The 24,082-nt window shown below is 39.7% G+C and overlaps 1 protein-coding gene across 10 annotated transcripts in view; it reads right to left on the reverse strand.

The window, feature by feature from the left end:
• The window catches only part of MASTL (microtubule associated serine/threonine kinase like), a 58,154-nt gene that overhangs the window by 15,433 nt on the left and 18,639 nt on the right, over positions 1-24,082 (reverse strand). For 2 of the 10 annotated variants that reach the window (XM_058532668.1, XM_058532661.1), the window contains 6 exons: positions 23,707-23,879; positions 20,075-21,217; positions 18,864-19,005; positions 12,621-12,734; positions 12,430-12,531; positions 9,323-9,790 (listed from right to left, as the gene is read on the reverse strand). In XM_058532668.1, the coding sequence (XP_058388651.1) occupies positions 9,633-9,790; positions 12,430-12,531; positions 12,621-12,734; positions 18,864-19,005; positions 20,075-21,217; positions 23,707-23,879 (1,832 nt within the window). In that variant the 3' untranslated portion in view covers positions 9,323-9,632. Of the gene's footprint in view, positions 1-9,322; positions 9,791-12,429; positions 12,532-12,620; positions 12,735-18,863; positions 19,006-20,074; positions 21,218-23,706; positions 23,880-24,082 lie in introns of those variants that run through there. The other 8 variants (XM_058532663.1, XM_058532667.1, XM_058532670.1 and 5 more) reach the window with 6 other exon arrangements.

Raw genomic sequence — 24,082 nt, forward strand, 5'->3', positions numbered from 1 at the left:
TCACAGGGTTAATACATGTAAAATACGTAGAACAGTGCTTAGGATACAGTAAGTTCTTCGTAACTGACAGCTAGTTGTGATGGTAATAATAATTTTATTATTTCACTCTCAGTACTTTTCCAGAAGCAGGCCAAGAACATATGAAATCCAGTTCCCCTTTGCAGGTTTTGAAAGTGCTATGAAGAGATAGACAATGGAAACGTTGGTACAAGGGTACAGATTTTTTTTTTTTAAACAAGAGCCAGTCTCTTCCACTGATCCTCTGAATATTATCTCTTTCCTCAAGGATTTTGCTGCATTTTTCTTCCTCAGATTTGAATACTTTCATCACTTTTGGCTGATTATTTTGGTACTTACCTTCAAGGTTCTAAATAATATGTTTGAACTGCTACTTTTTTTTTTTTTTGGTGAGGAAGATTAGTCCTGAACTAACATCTGTTGCCAATCCTCCTCTTTTTGCTGAGGAAGATTGGCCCTGGGCTAACATCCATGCCAGTCTTCCTCTACTTTATACGTGGGACGCCTGCCACAGCATGGCTTGATAAGCGGTGCATAGGTCCGCGCCTGGGATCCAAACCTGTGAACCCTGGGCCGCTGAAGTGGAGCATGCGAACTTAACCACTATGCCACTGGGCTGGCCCCCGAACTGCTATTTTTTGATATTTCTGTTTCAGGAATTATCTATTTACTTCCTCCTACTGAAATGGAAGATTTCATTCTTTTTCCTTCCTTTACACTTGCTGCTCACGTGTATCCCTTTTGTTTCCCCACTTTTGAAATAGTTTGTCAAGAACTGTGAAGGGTCTAAGATTTTATGCTACTTGCAGGCTAACAAGTTTGCCTGCTACAGTTTTATGGATGTTAGTAGAACGGAGGAGAGTTTATTGCACATAGCAATATTAGTAACTGGAGTATCAGCATTTTTACACTGATACTTCAAGCCCCAGTTCCCACAGGGTGATGCAGAGAGGCCAGGTGACACTGCACATGCAATGGGGTGCATTACAGGAGAGGAGCTCTGACCTTAGGGACCCTGAGTCTTTTGTAATGGGTAGTAAGCAGGCCTGAACTTTACTCCAGATAGAGACCTTATCTTTATTATTTTAGTAAGTATCCTGCAGTTTACTGCAAAAGGAGATGCCATCTTTGTTTTCCAAGGCTGTTCACTATACAAACATCCTTGAAAAGACGGTCCAGAATGAAGGGCAGGCAGTGCCTCGCTCGCAGGACATGCAGAAATGCAAGAGAGCCATGGAGAGTTTCCTCCCAACACATTTGTATTATAATTACAGTTAGATCAGTATTCAAGGTTCACATTGTTAGGACTGTGTAAACATCGTTCACAGCCGAGCAATTTATTAACCTGCGATCATTTTCCCTTTCCTGCACAGCTTTTTATTATTGCTGGAGTTAACTGTCTTATTTTTCATTTGCTTCGTTTTCTTTGTACTTATCAATAATTTAATCCCTAATTCTTCTCCAGTTGTCTAAGTAACTTTTCGAGACATTCAGATACACCAGATTCTCTATCAATGTCAGCTTTCTGATGAAGTCTCCTGGAAGCTTTTGACCTGCTCTGAGCTTGCTGCCCTCTATGCCCGGCACACAGCTCTCATCCTAGGCTCCAACTTGACCGTCATCCTTGGGATTCTTTTCACCTCCCCCCTCTGTTAAATAGTCAGCTTCCTTTATTCTGTGTTCTTCTCCTTTTGGTTTACTCTCTTATTTCGATGGAGCATGATTTCCAGTGTCTTTCAGAGATTGACTGCACAGGAAGTAAATATTTGGGGACTTGGCACGTGTGAAAATGTCTTTATTCTCCCTTTCAGAAGTTCGAAGACGTTGCTGTGTTGCTTTTTTGTTCACAGTCATAACTGTTAAGAAGTTTGAAGACATGATGCAAAGATGCTTCTTTTTTTTTTTTTTTTAAAGATTTGTTTATTTATTTTCCCCTCAAAGCCCCAGTAGATAGTTGCTTGTCATAGCTGCACATTCTTCTAGTTGCTGTATGTGGGACGTGGCCTCAGCATGGCCGGAGAAGCGGTGCGTCGGCGCGCGCCCGGGATCCGAACCCCGGGCCGCCAGCAGCGGAGCGCACGCACTTAACCGCTAAGCCACGGGGTCGGCCCAAGATGCTTCTTTTTTTAAACAAGTTGTATAGAAAAAGTCATGTGTTTTCCCTTTACTCTCACACTGTTCACAGTCACAACACTTCAGACACCAGATGTGGGGTTTGTTTTCCCCCACACCAAGCAATTCTGTGACACCAGCTGAGTGTCCTACAATTTATCTTAATTCTGACACTGTCTACCTGGAGATAGTGTCAGATCCCAGAGGTTAAGGGCTCAGTCCCACGAGACTGCCCCCGTCCCCACTTCAGACTGATCATGAGCCCAGGTTGTTACCTGTGCTTCTGAACATTTGGCTATAAATCGGAGGTTCCCATAGCCGCCTCTTTGGGGTCAATTAATTTACTAGAATGGCTCACAGAACTCAGGAAAACAGTTTACTTACTGTTTACCAGTTTATTATAAAAGGATATGGTAAAGGATGCAGACAAACATCCAGATGGAAGACACGCATAGGACAAGGTAGGTGGGAAGGGGAACACAGCTTCCATGCCCTCTCTGGGCACACCACTCTCCTAGCACCTCCATGTGTTCACCAACCTAGAAGCTCTCCAAACCCAGTACTTTTGGGACTTTTATGGAAGCTTCATCACATAGGCATGGTCAATCATTATCTCCATTTCCAGCCCCTCTCCCCTCTGGAGAATGGGGGGGTGGGACTGAAAATTCCAAACTTCTCTTCATGGCTTGGTCTTTCTGGTGACCAGCCCCCATCCTGGAGCCCACCCCCACCAAGAGTCGCCTTATTAGAACAAAAGACACTTCTGTCACCCAGGAAATTCCAAGGGATTTAGGAGCGAGAACGAGGGTCAAAGAGCAAATATTAGAACAAAAGTTGCTCCTAGTGCTCTTATCACTTAGGAAATTATAAGGGTTTTAGGAACTCTGTGCCAGGAACCAGGGACACAATATATATATTTTCTGTTATCTCACACCAGTCTTTTTTCTTCCTCTTTGGATGCTTATAGGATCTTTGCCCCGGTGTCTGAAATTTCACTCTGTTACAACTTGGTATGTATAGAGAGATACTCGCTGCAGTGATGGATGCTAGGTAACAAACAACCTCAAAACGCAATGGTTTACGAGCGTTTTTCCCTTGCTCATGCGTCTCCGGGTGGGCTGTGCCTGTGCTGGGCTCAGCTAGGTTTGGCAAACCTAGGCTGTGGTTTAAGTTTAGTTCTGCTCCACGTGTCTCCTCTTCCTCCTTAGACCAGCATGCATAATGTCTACTAACCTTCCATTGACCAAAGCAAGTCATATGACGAAGTTCAAGATCAATGGGATGGGGAAACATTCCAACTACTACTCTAGTGAAAACACTGCACTCTTGCATGACAACGGGTGTGGGGTGGATTGCGAACAATCATCCGATCTACCCCAGTAGACCCCTCTCTTTTATGCTGAGCATTTGGCTCTTTCAATCTGCAAATTTATGTCCTTCAGTGCTGAACATGTTCTTGATTGATTTTATTAATAATTTCTTTTCCATTTCTTTGTTCATTCTGTCTGGATCTCCTGTTATTTGGATATTGAACCACCTGAATATGTCCTTGAAATTTATCTTTTCTCTCCTCTTTTCCATCTTTGTCTTTTTATTCTACTTTGTGGGAAATTTCTTCAACTTTGAACTTTTCTTTTTTTGTTTTTTCTTTTTATTTATTTATTTGTTTGTTTGTTTATTTTTTCCCCCAAAGCCCCACTAGATAGTTGTATGTCATAGCTGCACATCCTTTTAGTTGCTGCATGTGGGACGCGGCCCCAGCATGGCCGGAGAAGCGGTGCGTCGGTGCGCGCCCAGGATCCGAACCCCAGGCCGCCAGCGCGGAGCGTGTGCACTTAACCGCTAAGCCATGGGGCTGGCCCGGAACTTTTCTCAGTTCAGTTTTCATTTCTACTATCATATTTTTAAGAATTCTTTAAATTTTTTTGAGTATTCTTTTCTTTATACTATACTATTACCAAGCTATACTGTACTATATACAATATCTTTTAAAATCTCTCTGGGGTATTAATGAAAATATTTTTGAAGTTTTTTTCTGTGTGTAGACTCTGTTTCCCTCAGGTTGCTTTTTTTCTTCAAATTGTTTTGGTCTATGTATTTCAAGAGACTTCCCTCAGGTGTCCAGTAATCCTTGGTTGTCTGCTCATATTTACGAGTGAGGGACTAAAAAGCTGATTGGAGGCTCTGAGTGAGGCTTAGAAATGGTGAGCTTCACTGAAGGGCTTTCTGGATGAGCCGTTTAAAGTTGAGGAACATCCGTGTCACATCTTTGGATATTTTTAAAGATCTCTTGAGGTGGTTAAATTCCTGAGAACACTCGACCAATCTGTTGCCTGGAGGATTAAATCCTTGCCATCAGCATTCTGGGAACTGACTGAGGGATGGGGTTAGAGGACTGGGGTCTTGGCATTTGATGTACATAGCTCATTTAAAGCCCATTTTAGTGCTATTACTGTATCAGTCAGAGACCCCGCAAGAATGGCAAACTCATCTAGATATGTTGAGGAGAGTGTAATAAAGAGCCTATTTATGAAGGAATGGGCAGGGTGTAAGGAAACCACAAGGAATAGTTTAGTACTGTATTCGTTTGCTAGAGCTGCCATAACAAAGTACCATAGACTGGGTGGCTTAAACAACAGTAATTTATTTTCTCACAGTTCTGGAGTCTAGAAGTCCAAGATTAACATATTGACAGGGTTTTCTTTTGAGGCCTCTCTCCTTGGCTTGTAGGTGGCCATCTTTTCCCCATGACTTCACATGGTCCTCTACCTCTGTACCTGTCTGTGTCCTAATCTTTTCTTATAAAGACACCAGTCATATTGGATTAGGGCCCACCTTAATGACCTCATTTAACTTAATTATCTCTTTAAAGACCCTGTCTCCAAATACAGTTACAGTCTGAGGTACTAGGGGTTAGGATTTCAACTTACGAATTTTGGAGTGACACATTTCAGCCCATACATAACAAGTACCTTGGGAGGTAGTAACACTGGGTCTCTGTTGCCGCCCCCCTTGGCCTTCAGGGATGAGGGGAAGGAGCATTTTCAGATGTCAGAAACAGATTGGGACTCATGAAGAGGGTCACCTTACAAGAGCTGAAACTTGGTCAAGGGAGGCAGCCAGCCTGCTAGAAGCCATAGAGAGGAAAGTATGGGAATCAACATTCCTACTTCACATCCTTCCTTCCCTTAGATCTCCTGGTGATACTCTTCAGTAGCCAAATCTAACTGGAAGCCAGAGCACAGGGGAGTCAGTTGATGTGGTCGATACAGGTCGGCTTCCCAGGACACAAAGCAGGCTGGAGAAGGGTGGAAGTGGATCTGGAGGGGCAAATGGAAGATCTGCAGCACAGTACCCCAACCTTCAGCTGTGCTTGGTAGCCTCTCTGTTTACCCTACACAGAGAAAAAAACCTACGATGTTTGGCAAGAGTCAGGGAGGGCAGTCAGAAAGGTGTGTGCAATTGGGGAGGGGATCTAGGGATCTGCTTCTTAAATGGAATTCAACTGGTTATTTTAACCACTCCCTTTCACCCTTTGAGATGTTCCTGGTACCCACTCCTGACTGAGCCTTTTTTATTTATTTTTATTTATTTTTGTGAGGAAGATCAGCCCTGAGCTAACATCCATGCCAATCCTCCTCTTTTTTTTGCTGAGGAAGACTGGCCCTGGGCTAACATCCATGCCCATCTTCCTCCACTTTATATGGGACGCCGCCACAGCATGGCCTGACAAGCGGTGCCTTGGTGCATGCCCAGGATCCGAACCCAGGAACCCAGGCTGCCAGCAGCAGAGCTAGCGCACTTAACCACTATGCCACAGGGCAGGCCTCCTGACTGTGCCTTTTTGAGGACTTTTGTAGTGCAAATTGGATTGACTTTTGGCTCTCTCCATAACTCACCAAGGGTTTAGTTTTCCTGGGCTTTTTACTACTCACCCATTTATTTACCACCTTCCAAAATTTTGCTATGTGTCCTTTCCTATACTCTCTGTACTTTTGGGTTGTTCCAGTTACTATGGCTGGATAACAAATTATCCCAAAATTTGTGGCATAAAACAGACATTTATTATGCTCATGGATTGTGTGGGTCCAGAATTTGGACAGGGCACAGCAGGGCTCCACAATATCTGAGTTGACTCAAAGGATGGAGGCTAGAATAATCTGAATGGATGCTCACTCATGTCTGGCGGTTGCTTTTTGTGAAGACTTGAACAACTGGAGGCCGGCACAGCTGGGGTTCCATGGGTATCTCTGTTTATATGTGGCTTCTCCATATGGCCTTTCCAGTGTGGTGGCCTAGGGATAGCAGGACTTTTTACGTGTCAGCTCAGGCTCCCACGGTGCATGTCCCAAGGGAGAGCCAGGCACAAGCTGTATTGCCCTTTCTAACCTGGCCTTGGAAGCTACACAGACTCACTTCCACCATTTTCTTCATTAGAATCAGGTCACTTAGGCTGGCCCATATTCTAGAGGAGGGGAATTAGACTCCACTTTTTGTGGGAAGTGTCAAAAAATTTGCAGACACATTACAGGAGCACTGTGTTGGTTTATGCCTTAAAAAAACAACTCTGCCCTTTTTAGAGGAGTTTCATGGAAGAAAGTAGCTGCATGTATTCTGTCCACCACTTTTACTTAGAAGTCTAACTGGTTTCTTGAACTCTTTATTTGGATGTCTCACAGACATGTCAAACTTAATATGCCCACGAATCTTGTCCCTCATCCCCCCATTTCAGGGTCTAGCACCACGGTTGACCCAGTGCTTAAGTCAGAAATGAGGTCTCAAACTTGGTTCCTCCCATTCTCTCACCCTCCCCATCCCATCCATCAGTAAGTCCCACTGATTCCACCTCTAAAATACATCTTGAATCCAAGTGGGCTGGTTCAATAGCCTTCTATTCAGTCTCCCTCCTTCAAATATTGCCCTTACAATACACTTTCCACACGGTTCTAAGAATGATCCATCCATGGCTGGGTTGGTATTAATTGAAAGGAGACCTAGTGGAAACAGTAAATGTTTGCACCATCTTTTGGACTCTGAGCATATTTGTAATCAACTAAAAATAAGACAGTTCTTTCTGGCAAATGGAGTGATTAGACCTGAATGTCGTTCAAGATGTTTTGGAGAATAATGGCAAGGTTTTATAGAGTGACCATTTCCCAAACCCAAAATTAAGACAAATATTCTAAGAAGTAGTGGGTTACTTAGGGTTCAAATCATGATCATTTATTAAACACCTTTTATGTTTGCTATCCACTTCATCTTATTTAATTCTGAAAGAGGTACACCAAGGTAATAGGTACTTCTTCAAACATATTTTCTGTATTTGTTTAACACTTAGTGGACGTGGGGAAAAATTATTTTCTATTAATAAAAACTGTGTATACCAGCAGATGCACAGATCTCTCCTGGCAGAAGCAGTCAGCGTTCTTTAAAGACATGTACGTATACACACACACACCACTGTCAAAGCCACTCCCATTCTTCCCTTGTTCTTGTTCTGTCTCAGGTTTTTCTTTAATGTGTGTCTGAACCCACAACATCTTGACAGGTATATGAAAGTGTTTAGGTTTAAACAATAGATCACTTGTTCCCAGTAAACCGTTACAGCAGCAGAATTCCAAGTGACGGTAGCTGCACACGCTAGGTGTGTAACAGCGCTGCACACGCTAGGTGTGCAGCAGCGAACTGGTTCTAAGTTGTCTACCTAAGGGCACGCTCTTGCATTGGAAATGGGCTCACTGTCCATGTCCCCCAATTTTCCCTTAATGTTTCAAGTCCCTGATAAGATTGGTGTCCTGGGCAGCTCCATTAAGGAATTGGCTTGTTCTTTGTTATTAGTCTGCAGTGTATAAGTGCACAATCAGCAGCTCAGAGGTTAACCTGCCCAAGGTCTTTTAATGTGGCAGAGCAATGGTTTCAACCGTTTGTGCTCGGTTCCAAAGCCCATTGTCCTTTCTACTACTTGAAAATACCATAAAAGGATAATAAATAATCCTATGCTTTTACCTAATTTAAGGGAAAGATGTAATTTATATTAAACAAAGTTTTAACAACTGTATTTTGAACATCTTATTAGAAGAGGTGACTATTAGGTAGGAGCATTAAATCTAAGTAGTCATTACTAAGACAACCTCAGGAAAACCATTAAACCATGGATTCAATTATATAGCACTGGTTATAATGGTCTATCTTTCACAATAACAATTTTAAACTTGTATTATCTTTCTCAACTACATTAATAACAGGGCTCTTACTGGGATGGTAATGGAAAGTAAAAACACTAAAGCCAATGTGCAAAAAGAACAATGGTATTTAATAGATTAGCAGAAAATTTACATATGGTACATTGAAATTTGAACTTTGCTCGTTTTAGGGGTAAATATGCTGAAAGCCTCAATGAATTTAAGATATGACTTGTGAAGCTGAGTCTTAGCGCATGTGTGTATGTGTATATATATATATTTAAAAGAATGATGTTGACAGATAATATACTTGAAGTATGTTACAATTATATTTATTAAGCAAAAGTAAATTATTTTTTAAGGATCAGGCTGTCTCTGATAATGCTGCATATGTTTTAAATTATTTTAAGACATAAACTATCACGTTTTTTATTAAGGTTGAACAAGCTGTTAAAATTGCTACAGTGGGGCCAGCCCGGTGGCTTGGCGGTTGAGTGCACGTGCTCCGCTGCTGGTGGCCCGGGTTCGGATACCGGGCACGCACCGACGCACGGCTTCTCCGGCCATGCTGGGGCCACGTCCCACATACAGCAGCTAGCAGGATGTGCAGCTACGACATACAACTACCTACTGGGGGGCTTTGGGGGAAAAAAAAATTGCTACAGTGTATCAATCACACCTAAGCTTTCCAGTACTATTTTAAACAAATATATATTGTAGAGAAAGCACCAGAAACAGTTAAGGCAGCAAAACTATTCACAGTAAAGTAAGCTAAACCTTAGTCCTTATTCCTCATTGTCCAAAGTAGTTACACTACTGAGTGAAGGAATTTTCCAGCTGCATTTTTGAGGTCACAATTGCAGCCTTGAATGATTGCCTGTGAGACCACAGCTTTTGTAGGCAATCATGCACAAATGCATTACGTTAAAATAAAACTGTATGATGTTTGTGATCTTTTAACACCAAATTGAATGGTGGACGTAAATAACAGATGAGAAAGAAAACCAAGCTCGAGGCTCACTCTTTGTCTAGAGTGGTAGTGTCATTCTAGTTTTATTGATGCATTTTCATAAAGTGCAGTAATAAAATAAATAAGATGAAAAAAGCTTTGAAGATCTATATACAACTCTGAGATTAAGATAAGTTACTGATTATATTCTTGACAGCCTTTTAACTCTGTGGAAGCTGTAACATACATTAAAAGGTCATTGATCCAGGTAAAATAATGATTTTTCCCCCTTAGATCAATCTAGTATTGAGTATATAATTATGCTAGCTTATTCTATAAGACAAGGTTAGATTAAAGGGAAAATTTATGTGCTATAGGCTAAATCCAGATACAGTCAGGTGCTGAGCATTATTCCTGGCTTCAAAATAGGACGTATCTGTTTCATCATCTGGTTGAGGTATAAAAGGCATCGTTTGATGCTGCAGATTTTCCCAGTCCACATCGCTGAAGAGAGGATGATGTTTGAGTTCTTAGGAAAAATATCAAACGGAATATTATGACACCATTACCAAGTAAGCACTGTTTTACAGGAATTAAGAAGAGACTGTGTCACATACATCTTGCCCTACTTTATTATGCCAGTTTCACAGACATTTGTTTAATATCTGCCTCTCTATTCAACCACATCACGACAGCACACACTGTGTCATTCTGTTTATCACTTGGCATTTGACAGGTGCCTGGTCTGTATTTATCAAATGAGTGAATGAATAGTTTGCATATATGTCAAATGAGTGAATGAATGATTTGCCTTACAGAAGCCTGTCTTTCTCACTGCCTGCATAGTCTCACATAATCCCTGACTCGATGAGAGAAGAGAGCTTGGCCTACTTCCTGCTCCCTGATACAGCTTCCACACCACTAGTCTTCCACGAATGATGCTCCATTTCTCATTCCAAGTCCTTGCCACCTGTTTATAAATTTTGCAATCCTTAGCACTATCTGTTGTCCTAGATAACTTTGCCAAGAAGCTCATCTTCTACTCCCTTGCTTTCTTCCCTATGCTTCATCCTTATCCTTCATGGTGATTTCAGCATACACATTGATGACCCTTCTGACACATTCTCTTCATGGTTCTTTGACTTCTTTGATTTCGCTGACTTGCCTCTCCACACACACCAACCATCTAGCAGTATAGCCACATCTGGAATCTTTACTGCTTCCACCTCCACTTACTGCTTCCACAAAAATCTCAACTTTTTAACTACATTTTCAGTACCTGTCATCTTTCCTATTTCTTCTACCTGCGAAAATGAAAATATGCTCTTTTGAACACACTCTGATATTTAGTTGCTAGACATAACCTCCCCTCTCTTCAACCATTTACTTCATAAGGCAACAAAGATGTTGGCAAAAAATGAAGTGACAATTAAGGTAGTAAACAGTTAAAAAAAGCAATCAAATTTAAGGAAAATATTGGGAGAAGACACAAATGGTAAGAATTCTGTGTCTGTATTGGGGGTGATGGGTTGGGAAATAAATTTGTCTATAAGTTGGCTTTTCCCTAAACTGAAAGACTGGTAGGAAAAGGGATAAAATAGCAAAAAGAATTCACATTTAGAGAATTTATCTGTCTCTCAATTGTTCAAAATAATTAACTGAGCATGGATTACTTTAGAGTTACCTATAGTAGTAACTATTAAACTGTGATATCTGGATGTGATGTGATGCCTTATGACCCTCTCATCAAAACTATTTATTTAAACCGAATCCACAAAGGAATTCTGATCTAGGTTAAGATTAACTAAACAGCTGTTGAAGCAACTGTTTTTTAACTGAAGAATACCCCTACCATCTGCTTCACTATGTAAACTGTTCATTAAACAAACGAACAAAAATTTTAGGTCATTGGTAAGAATGCTCTTCTTCTGTCTCCACTTATTTTCAGCAGATTACAGTACATTATAGCCATTTTCTAAACAACGGTTTCTCAACTTCGGCACAACTAACATTTGGGACTGGATAATTCTTTGTTGTAGGGACTGTCCTGTGCATTGCAGGATGTTGAACAGAATCCCTGGCCTCTACTAGATGCCCCCAACAGTTGTGACAACCAAAAATGTCTCCAGATAATGCCAAATGTCTTTTGGGGAGCAAAATCACCCTAGTTGAGATCCGCTGTCCTAACATAATTTTTAGAGCTGAGTTTTCAAATGTCTGCACCTTCACTTTACACAGGTTTTTGCTCAAATTCCACTCTTCACAGGTCTTCCTGACGACTCTATCTAAAAAAAAATCTGCCGGCACTTGTATCGGCTCACCCTGCTTTATCTTTCTTCACAGTGTTCACCACTAGATGGCACTGTGCTGTGGTTGTATTTGTTTACTTTCGGTCTCTCCACTAGAACGTGAGTGCTGCAAGCACAGGGATTTCAGTCTGGTTCATCCTTCCAGTACCTCCAGTGCCTGCAGCAGCACTGCCTGGCACCTAGAAGTCACTCTGGAGGATTTGATAAATAAATAAAGAAACTGTTGATCTTATTAGAGGGAACACCTAGAAGCAGATGCAAATAACCTATTACTAAAGCTCATTTTTCTAAATATACCCTATGTCACATGGAAATGCATTTTGGGACGTAATGCTTATTTGTCTTTCTATATACCTTGTTACGAAAAGGATTTTAAGGCAGCTGCTAATAAGATTTACTAGACTTTCAAAATTGGAGATTAACATATCCCTTGTGTTGGGAAAAAAAAAAATCACTGAATGGGTCACAATGTACCGAATTTGTCTTATTTGAGGCAACCTGGCACCTGATACATTTGTCAATTAATAATGGTATCAGACCTGACTGTATTTGTTGATGGTTAATTTCATTAGGCTTTGAAAAATCCAAGATACTGACAGGATAAGATTGTTTCAGGTACCTGCTTGAGATTAATAAAATTCAATGAGTGAATATCACAACCTGACCACATTAAAGTTTAATGTAGAATAAGGACAGATATATCAGTGCATACCTAGAGGGCAGAAATAAACTGAAATTTTTTTAAACCAATTTAGCAGTCAGACCATCTGTAGTATTGTACTAGAACTTGATGTCATTATTAATATTCACCACCTGAAACAAATCAAGAATAAACAAGTTTATTAACACAAAACCTTACCTTTCATTCCAGCTCTCTTTGAATCATCAATGGTTAAAAGTATTTCCACTGCACTTTGAGCATTATCAGATAACTTTTCTTCACCTTCAGGCCAAGGGATATCTACAAATACAGATGAGCTTGTTAATCATTGCTCAAAATAATAATACACAGAGATAAATGAACTATCTTAATGGCAGAAAAAGAATCACCTCTTTTCAGAATATTCTGGAATACTTGTTGTGGTGTTTCATCATTGAAGGGGGGAATTCCTGTTAGAAACTCAAACAAGCAAACTCCAAGGGCCCACCAGTCTACTGCAGGACCTGGAATTTAAGAGGAGGTAGCTGAACTTGCAAGCATTTTGTACAAATGTTTGATCAACTAAAACAATACGTGGATATTCTGGACACAATCAAGGCATTCAAGGCTTTCTTCCAGCTTCATAAGGTGCAAAAACCTAAATTACCTTCATTTAGGCCATGTGGCAATTACTTTCCTTCTCTATTTTCCAAGAAGTTTAGATTAGCAATTAACACAGCTCGTTAAAGAAAAGTTAAAACTCTTTTTTCGTTTATTGATGACCTCTGATATTCTGGATATTTATTTGTTCTAAATCCTAAAACACAACCAAAGAATGCATTTAATCTAAAGATTATTCTCTACAACAGAGTTCTCAATTTCAAATCAGGAAACAATAACATTTAGATGGTTCTGTATCCCACTTGTCTCACAAAGGTATGAGATGAGGTAGCAACATTTAAACTAATTGGAGGATAGTCTGGTAAGTAGGGGAAGCCCTACTTACAGAGTGTTTTAATGTGGCTTTATTCCTTTTAAGAATACAGAGGGACAAATTAGTTTAACAAAACATATTCACTTAAACTTTGGCTTGAGGAGGTAATTAGGAGATAAATCTTAATAAATAGGTAAAAGTGATTTCTAAATAAAATCTTTATTGGAAGCATCATTTGCATACAAAAATGTTTTCAACAATTATTTTAAACATGACTTTATAATCTGGTATACTTTTGTTTAGTTCTGTCTATGAATAAAGTGTTCCCTAAGCAAAGGTTAATTTCAGTCCAAAAATGGTTAACTTCAATATACGGTTAGAATAGAAATTCTAGTCTAGTACTAAATTTGCCTGAGAATTACCCTTTAAAATCAATGTCACAAAATTCATTACTGTGGTTAAGCAACTTCCACCATTCCATTTTAAAACAAGTAGGAAAGCACCGGGGAATCTGCCATTAGGAAAAATAATCACATGCATTTGAGTGCCTTCTCATCTGCAAGCCACATAATCCCATCTTCCCTAAGGAACCCAAGATGCAAATAGTTGATAGGCATCTATTTCTATAGTAATCACTATAAAAATGTACAAATCACCTCAGTTAGTAGACCTTTTAAGCAGCACTGAGAAAGAATTATTCCAACAGATTAGATACTATAACCAAATAGTAGAAAAGTTGGGGGAAATCAGGAAAAAAACATACATTTTTATTTATTTTACTTAGGTTAGAAATTAGGAACCTTTTCCCAGTTCAGCCAAAATGAACTCATGTCAAAAACGTACATGATTTCCCCATGGATATGTCACACATACCCATATACTTGAGTCAAAGTCTAACAAGATGACATATTGTGATAAATCTCAGCGATTATAACATGTATTATTAGCCAGAGAAACAGAACAAATTTGTTTTATACTACTGGCTAATTCAAAACCCACTTCTGTAATTTGTAGGGATAAATTGGTACTGTTACACTTTTCTAAGAATAATAGAATTAAATGGTTTAGAAAATTCAAGCCTTTCTGTAGTTGCTACTTTTAATGTTTTTATCAAGCCTGTTTCCTCGGTTTCAATAAAAAAGGCTGTATCTTCACTCTCTGCTACCTTTAAAGCTTATAAAAAATGCCACCTGCCTACATTTGTTTTCACAGAGAAGAGCAACTTCTCTGGCTGTCTTCCTGCTCAGAAGACAGAGACAATTCATTTGTGTGTTTCATAAGTGAGCTGAAACAAAAAAAGATTTTTTAATGCAATGTGATCTAGTTATACTTTGACTGTTTAGTTTAATGTGCTTTGCCATGTTACTTTACAGAGAAACTCACTCACCCGAAGTCAGAAATCCTGCATATAAGAAAACAGTAGTTAGGTACATTGCACTAAAGTTATGGGTTCATTCTCACATCATTCATTGAACTAGATACCAGGTATTGTGCCAGATATAAGGGATACAAAGATGAATAAGAAAAAGAGCTTTCCCCAAGGAGAAAACAGCCTACGCTGGGAGAGACAACACAGATAATTTTAACACAATGTTAAGAGAGCTGAAACAAAAATATGCACAAGGAGCGATGGGAAACTCATGCCAGAGTTCCCAAGTCCCCCTGGCTGAGGGGAAGATCATGGAGGGCGTCCGAGAAGTCTCAGCTGTGCCTCAGCATCATGTTTAGAAACAGAGGTCAGGCCAGCCCCGTGGCTTAGCGGTTGAGTGCCCGCGCACCGCTACTGGCGGCCCAGGTTCGGATCCCGGGGGTGCACCGACGCACCGCTTCTCCGGCCATGCTGAGGCCGCGTCCCACATACAGCAACTAGAAGGATGTGCAGCTATGACATACAACTATCTACTGGAGCTTTGGGGGAATAAATAAATAAATAAATAAATAAAATTAAAAAAAAAAAAAAGAGAGAGGTCAATACAGGGAGAAACAAAAGAGCTGAAGTGACTGCCCTTGGGGCCTGGAATTTGGGGCAAGAAGTAGAGAGCAGGGAATTGTTGGGCTTTTTAAAAATTATAAATTGCTTTGTACTATTTGTTGTTTTAAAAACTACATATCAAATTACTTTTGTTTTTTTTTTTAAGATTTTATTTATTTATTTATTTTCCCCCCAAAGCCCCAGTAGATAGTTGTATGTCATAGCTTCACATCCCTCCAGCTGCTGTATGCGGGACGCGGCCTCAGCATGGCCGGAGAAGCAGTGCGTCGGTGCACACCCAGGGTCCTGAACCCGGGCCGCCAGCAGCGGAGCGCGTGCACCCAACCGCCAAGCCACGGGGCCGGCCCCAAATTACTTTTTTTTTTTTTTTTTTGTGAGGAGATCAGCCCTGAGCTAACATCCGCCAATTCTCCTCTTTTTTTTGCTGAGGAAGACGGCCCTGGGCTAACATCTGTGCCTATCTTCCTCCACTTTATATGGGACGCCGCCACAGCATGGCTTACCAAGCAGTGCGTCGGTGCGCGCCCGGGATCCGAACCAGCGAACCCCGGGCCGCCGCAGCGGAGCGCGCGCACTTAACCGCTTGCGCCACCGGGCCGGCCCCCCAAATTACTTTTATATAAAATAAAAATTAAAAAATATATCACTAGATGGCTGAAGTAACAAGATGTTGCACTAAAATAGTGGTAAGATCTTATAAAGTAAATCTTTAAATCTGAAGCCTTCTTTCATACTGTATCCTAAGTTAGAAAAACTGTAAATTATAACATAGGAAATGAGCTAGCAAATCTGTGACTTTGCAAAAGAGACACTGTACAAAAATCAGTTAAGGGCCCAGAGGAACTTAGTGGCTTTGGCTAGTAAGGAAAGGGGAGTATTAAATGTGTCTACTTTCAACATTGTAGAGATTAACAGCGGTTAGTGAGTGTTGCCAAAGAATTATCCTGGAGTGCTGTGTAGAAGGAAAATTCAGACTCTAATCTTAAGAAATTTTCTTAAGCTTTTGTAGCAGAGAAAAATATAATAACTAATGATAACATAGGTAGAATGACATAAGTTTTAAACAGTTTCTAATACAGGGATATGGAAGTGAATAACTAATTCTTCATAACTGATCAAAGGATGCTTTATGGAAGAGATGACATTTATTTTTATTTATTTATTTATTTATTTTCCCCCCAAAGCCCCAGGAGATAGTTGTATGTCATAGTTGCACATCCCTCTAGTTGCTGTATGTGGGACGCGGCCTCAGTATGGCCGGGGAAGCGGTGCGTCGGTGTGCGCCCGGGATCTGAACCCAGGCCACCAGCAGTGGAGCGCGCGCACTTAACCGCTAAGCCACAGGGGCGGCCCAGAGATGACATTTCAACTGGGGATGAGATGAGAAAAAATTTGACAGGAAGATGATTGGGGATTGGCTTTTCTAAACAAAGGCAAAATACTTATGCAAAATAAGGAAAATTTGAAACTAAATGTGTCTAATAAGTGGAATGGGAACATAATGCTTATAAAGAGATTCTTTGAGAGATGAGGCTAGTATGAGAGCTTAGAGCCTTAAATGCCATGATCAGTACTCTGGATTTTATTTTGCAGGTAGGAAGGAGGCACCACAGTTTTTCAAGGAGAGTAGTGTGAGCCACGTTATGTTTTCTTTGTGTGTATTTTTTTTTTGGTGAGGAAGATTAGCCCTGAGCTAACATCTGTTGCCAGTCCTCCTCTTTTTGCTGAGGAAGATTGGCCCTGAGCTAACATGTGTGCCCATCTTCCTCTATTTTATATGTGGGACGCCTGCCACAGCAGGGCTTGATAAGCAGTGCATAGGTCCGTGCCCGGGATCCAAACCCGTGAACTCTGGGCCGCCAAAGCGGAGTGCGTGAACTTAACCACTACAACACTGGGCCGGCCGCGTGTGAGCCACATTATGTTTTAAGAGGGAAATCCAGTGGCAATGATTATAGACAACAGAATGAAGTCAAGGAGACCAGAAAGAAAGCTATCAAATTAATGAAAGAGAAAGATGAGGTTCTTACATAGAATAGTGGCAGAGATGAAAAGGTGAGGAGAATACTGCAGAGAGATAATTAACCAGATTCAAATGCCTGAATGTAGCGACAATGTCTGTGTCACCACAAAGATGGTGAAATTGAGATGAGGAACAGAGGAAGAGCAGGCTGGATTACACACAGCATGTGAATGACCAGTAGAGTACTGAATAGGTACTCTGGCCATATGTCTGCTGCCTAGAGAAAGTCAGGATTAGAGAGAGATACCTGGGAAACATCGACATGGATGTGACAACTGAAGTCATGGGAGTGATGAGATTAATAGGGAGCAGGAGTAGGGACCAAAAGATAAAGGGCAGAAACTTGAAGAACTTCTATATTTGGAAGAGATAAGGAAAGAACTGAGGGGCAGCAATAAGAGAAGAGGAATGAGACTGAGAAGAAGCTGGTGGATTTGACAATAATGATGTAACTGGTGACTCTTAGTAAAAAAGTTTCAGTTAAATGGTAGGGATAACAACCAGATTGCCAGAGCAAAAATAATCAGGCAAAGAAAAGAGGCAACCTTTGAGAAGTTAGGTGTTAAGGGGGAAGACAAAGGTGGAAACTTATTTTCAAGCTAAGGAGAAAAGCCAGCAAATAATTAAAAATAGAAGGTGTAGGAGGTGGGGTGGGGAAGATGAGACAGATGATCATGAAAGGAGCCCAAACAAAAGAGAAGTAATTAACAGCAAGATGTAGAAGGGGTTCATGTTATGGGTTGAATTATGTCCCACTGAAAAAAAAGATATGTTGAAGTGTTAACCCTGAGGTCCTCTGAACATGACATGTGGGAATAGGGTACTTACAGATGTAACTAGTTAGGTTAAGATGAGGTCATACTGGAGTAGGGTATGACCCCTAATCTGATATGACTGGTGTCCTCATAAGAACACAGCCATGTGACCACAGAGACACAGGGAGAACACCATATGAAGAGGGAGGATTGGAGTGAGGCATCTGCAAGCCAAGGAATGCCAGATTGCCAGCAAACCACCTGAGGCTAGGAAGAGGCAAGGAAGGATTCCCCTACAGGTTTCAGAGGGAGCATGGTCCTGTCGACACCTTGATTTCAGACTTCCAGCTTCCAGAACTGTCAGGCAACACATTTCTGTTGTTTTGAACCACCCAGTTCGTGGTACTTTGTGACAGTAGCCATAGGAAACCAATACAGCTCCTTTCAGAATGTAGGAAGAGAAAATTCTTCAGAGAGTGAAAGGAAAAAAAGAGATAGGTGAAAATGTCATCCTTCTATTCCTCTGCTGCATTTTGAAGGACAGCTCATTTCTAGCTTGACCCTTCTTGCGAGGGAATAAGTGAGGGTAAGCTCTGAACAGGAATAGGCTTCTACAGACTGAACAGAAGTGTAGACCCAACTTTGTATTCCTGAGCCCAAACCAGAACAGACCTGAGGAGACATTTAGACATTCAGAGCAAAGATAATGGAGGGGGTGGAAGGAGGGGCTTCTCTGGATCAGTGAGAATGAACCAGAAGGCAAAGAACAGACGGCTGCACATCTTCTTTTCCTATAATATATGCTATTATATATATGAGAAAAGGGCATCGCATGAGTTCATTTTCTTTTAGGTGATCTAAGTACCAAAGAAATTTAAAACAATTTTACCTCAAAAGAAAATGTAGTGTTAAACAACACTTCAAAAACTCAACACACGTGTGCCTTACCATGGGCCCTGCCTAATAGCAGCTCAGGTGCGAGATAGTCTGGGGTTCCGAGAATTCGCCCATCATCCACTGGGGCTGCCCCTCTTCTCACACTCTTTGGAGTTCGGAATGGAGTTCCTGACTTGACCTGATTTGGGGTCTGCTAATTTAAAAAGAGTTTAAGAGACAATAAATATCTTAATTCCTTTTACAGTGAACAGAAATGCTAAAACAAACAAGCTAGACTGCTGGGCATAAAAGACATACTCAAATCCTTGATCAGTTTTGAAAATGGACTCATAACTAATTATAACTATGAGAAGTCCTGATAGCTAATGAAATTCAATAGCTTAGACAACACCAATTATTTCAGTATGATCTGGAGATGCAAGAAACAATGAAAAAATCCACAAGAAAAATTTCTTGATAGCATGGATTAATAGACGCTTAAGAACAGTCACTGAGGGAGGCTGCGGCTGACAAATGATTGAATTATTAGGACAATACATAAGATAAAACTAAATATAAATAACCTCTTCTGCTAATTAGGCACTTAAGTTTTTAGGATATTGCTGTCTCACGAGGACTCTGTGAGACCACAGGACAGGAATCATTCTATTCTACAGACAGATGGGAAACAGGCTCAGAGGGTAAGGGCCTTCTAAGTCACTCAGTAAGGTCTGAATAGAAAACCCAAGTCTTGTAACCCTAAATTCGGGCTTTACGCTTTCTATATTATGACATCTCTCCCAAGGAAGAAAAACATGAAACTGCGTTTATAAAGGTTTAGAAAATAAAAACAAAATAAGACTTGAAATATGTATTTTTCAACTTTTTTCTGTAAAGAAAAGAGATCATCTAAATACGACCTTAGAAAGCAGTAAGGTAAAGTGGACTTTAATTTTGTATCTCACAGAACTGCTGTGATTAAGAGAAAATATGTAAACGTGATTGAAAATATGTGAAAGTATACAGAGCAATATAAATGAAGGAGGCACTGGAGTTCAGAATAATAAACATTACTACCAGCTTTGCCTTTCTGCATTAAAATTACAAATGAACTATTATATAACAAGGTTTTCAAAGAAAGAAAATCCATAGATTCCCAATAAGCAGAACAAAAACTGTATGATTAATATCATATAGTCTAGCTGAAAGTCCAAGTAGTTCTGGCCTTAACAGTTTATTTTTCTAAAATCTAAAGAACAAAGTGTTAGAAAGTTATCACATACCTCATATGGCATATAGGATCTTCTTTTTTGACTGGGGGTTACAGCCATGGGATATGAACCACTATAAGCACACGAAATATCCATTGCATCTAAAGAAATAATGCTCATTTTGGATGGTTCTGAGTTATTGGATGCATTAATATGACTGTTAAAACTTCGAAAAGCTACAGCATTTCTTTTAGACCAGGTTAATGTTTTCAACACCTCCGAAGAGGGAGCCAACATTCTTTGGTTACTGTCTTGGACAGCAGGATTCTCATCACCTTTTGGCGAGGTATTTTCTTGGCAGCTGGGTGATACAGTAAGTAGGTCTTCAATATTTGATTCTTCCAAAAAGGATTTTTTGATGCTTTTATCTGGATCTAAGGACTGCCTTTCTAACGGACTTTCCATTATAGAAATTCCAGGAAAAGATGAATCAGAGTCCATACAAATACTTTTAGAAGCTCTATCATCATCAGAACCTAGAAAACTAGAACTTAAGTAGTCCTTCTTATTATTCTTGTCACAATCTTCATCCAGTTCACACATGAGGTTTTTTGCTATTATTGGGATAGGTGATTTTTCTGGTGTTTGTTGTTTATCAATAAAAGAACTGACTATGTTCTCCTTATTAGCACCATCATTTTGCTGCCTTCTATCTATAGATAGCTTAAGGTCCTGGACTTCAGCAGTTAGACCTGTACTTTGATTTGTAGAACAATCTCTCATTTCATTACTACGCTTATATTCTATACAATTTCTTTTATTCTGCATAATTTCCTGACAAGGACTGGAGTCAACCAACTCAAAATTTCTTTTAAAACTTCTTTTCCCAAGGTGCTCTTCAGTCACACCACCAGAATCCACAGCCCACTGATCTAACTGAAGTAAACCAGACTGTCTTGTGTCAGCAGCCATATTAATATTATTTATATCCAGTTCTCTTCCTTCCCAAGAAACTTCCCTGGAGAAGCATTTTTTAGCAAGGTTTACACAAGAGCTTCCAGTGGCAGGAATGGCCCTGCTGTTGTGAATGGGAGAAAGGGCTAACTCAAGATCCTTGAAACTTTTGGTCTCGATGGCATTTGTAGACTTTGTACATAAGGGCTTTTCCGTTGTATTCCAACTCATCCTTGTAGAGCCCAATGCTTCGTCACTTTCCTAACAGGGGAAAAAAACCTTTTTTTTTTTAGTTATGTAAAGCTGTGATTCTTTAACCTTTTAAATCTCTGTCCACTTAGGTGGGATAAATGGCCCCAGAAACTACTATGCTACCTATTCTCACTTTCCAATGGAACAAAAGAACAATGATGACAGAGAATTAAAAAGCAATATAGGGCCAGCCCAGTGGCATAGTGGTTAAGTGTGCACACTCCACTTCAGTGACCCAGGGCTTGCAGGTTTGGATCCCAGGTGGGGACTTACACACTGCTCATCAAGCCATGCTGTGGTGGTGTCCCACGTACAAAATAGAGGAAGACTGGCACAGATGTTAGCTCAGGGACCATCTTCCTCAAGCAAAAAGAGGAAGATTGGCAACAGATGTTAGCTCAGGGCCAATCTTCCTCACCAAAAAAAAAAAATAAAATAAAAAAAATAAAAAACAATATAAACAATTATAGTATACGTTTATATACATTATTTTGAGTGAAACACTGGTCTAAAATTTAAATCAACTATTCTATAATACGTATTTGATAGTGTACTGCATGTTCTTTATATAGGACAAATTAACATTCAACATATTCAGGCAAAATTGGGGCTAAGGCTACATATGTATATATCTGCTTTGCAACAGGGGTATGGACGACTCTGTTTTGAACTGAAAAATGAACAAGGCTTGAAATATAGTTAATGGAAAATTACAGACAACAAAACTACTGTTGATGTAATTGTGTGTCACTTCACCCAAGTATAATAAAACCAAGCTGATGTAGAATGAAGCTAAACTAATGGTAATTTATAATTAAAAACCAAAAATAACAAGAATTAAAATCCACGGTCAACAAGATGAACTAATGATGCATTGATAACAAAATGCTTTTCTTGAAAACTGTTTGAATGCCAACTATCTGCAGGTGCCTGTGTGATCAGAGCATTGTACATAATATCGTAACTTGGTGCATGGTAATCAGGATTTTTACAAGATTACTCAATTAGAGTCAATCTTTATAAACTCTAATAGTGCCTATTTTTGATATGTGAAAAAATCAAACTTTATTAACTTACTTAGTAATAATAAGGGGTGCTTAGTCATGAACAAAAAGAAAATTCCTAAATTACAACTCACTGATCTGCAAGCACAGAAAATGATCCATTTGGGGATCAGCACAAGGTTTATTAGGGGTCCCTTGTCACTCCTCTGATCATAACTTGAGAAGCACTACTATAATCCAATCATCGCATTTCTCGGAGATGCAGAAGTGGGAGGAAGAAGGTAAAGCTGTGTATAGTGTGAAATATTATATACAATATGCTTTCTTGATGAAAATAAAAGTGAAATAATAGTACTAGGAATGGAATGCTGGTTTATCGTGTAGCATATATTACCTATAGAGCAGCTTATAAGGAGAAAAGGAAAAAAGATTGAGAAACCCGGGCTGGCCCCGTGGCTTAGCGGTTAAGTGCGTGCGCTCCGCTGCTGGCAGCCCGGGTTCGGATCCCGGGCGCACACCGACACACCACTTCTCCGGCCATGCTGAGGCTGCATCCCACATACAGTAACTAGAAGGATGTGCAACTGTGACGTACAACTATCTACCGGGGCTTTGGGGGAAAAATAAATAAATAAAATTATTAAAAAAAAAAAAAAAAAGATTGAGAAACCCTGCTTGAACTAAAAAATAATGTGACTTGACTCCTAAAATACAAATATCCAACAACAATAAAGAAAATCATATTACTAAGAATAAGAGCAAATACGATCTAAATTATTTTATCAAAAGGAAAGTTTATTCTTTGTGTAATTCCCATTATTCTAATCTAACATTATTTTATCAGCATTCTACTGAGAGAAAGTTTATTATAATTTAAAATTTTAGCTCCTCTCAGCTTTAATATTTATTAGCTTCAGTAGCTTAAAAAAGGCAAAAACCAAATATATAAATTAAGTAAAATAACTTTAGGTAAATCCATTCACTTAGTAAGCAATCTTCTCAGAATAGATACTTTCAAAGGTACACCTACGTTACTTTGGTGGTCTGAAAGATATTTCTGATCTAGAAGAGTTACTATTCCCTTAAATGAGAAATGGGCAGAAAACAGTATAGAAGGAGATAGTATAAATTTAAAAAAATAAGATATAGATTAAAAAAACTCAACAAGCTAACGTCTGTGTCGTGGTAGGGAATTAAAAAAAAAGAGAAGTCCATCTAGATGCCTAGAAGCCAAACATTTACTATCAATTTACTGTGAAAATTTAAAAATTTGGAATCTCATTATGTATCAAGCAAGAATTATTTCACATTTGAATGAGAAATAAAATATTTCAAAAGAATTTGACAGAATATACAGAAAAATGAAGAACGCCTTGACTGCCATTCGTGTCAGAGTTTCATTTCCTTACAGAATTTATATGAAAAGGTATCAAGTGTTTCCATCATTAATTTGACATACATACTTGTGTTAGCTAAGATAAATCTGACTCTAACCTGGCAATCCTTTTCCCATCTGGGACTGCTATGGCACTCAGATTCCACGCTGGACACGAAGGTGTGGGACTGGCTACTGGCACTTGATGTAGCCAGCCTCTTCCTAGACTGGAGGAGATTAGAAGTTAGACACTTCACAGGCATCTCAGGGTTGGAGGCAACTGTCTCAAGACCTGTAGGGAACAGAAAATATCGAAGCTTATGTCACACTTTTCTTAGTTCCTCACTGAACCTGAATCTTTACAGATAATTAGGCAAAGTATTAAGTATTGCATATCAGAACTATTTCTGTGTATGTCTTCTTTTTCTTTGTAAACGTTATCAATCCACAAGGATGGTGGCAGGTATTCTGGCATACAAGTACTGTTCTGAAAGC

This window comes from Diceros bicornis, chromosome 36 (assembly GCF_020826845.1).
Source record: "Diceros bicornis minor isolate mBicDic1 chromosome 36, mDicBic1.mat.cur, whole genome shotgun sequence".
NCBI lineage: Eukaryota > Metazoa > Chordata > Mammalia > Perissodactyla > Rhinocerotidae > Diceros > Diceros bicornis.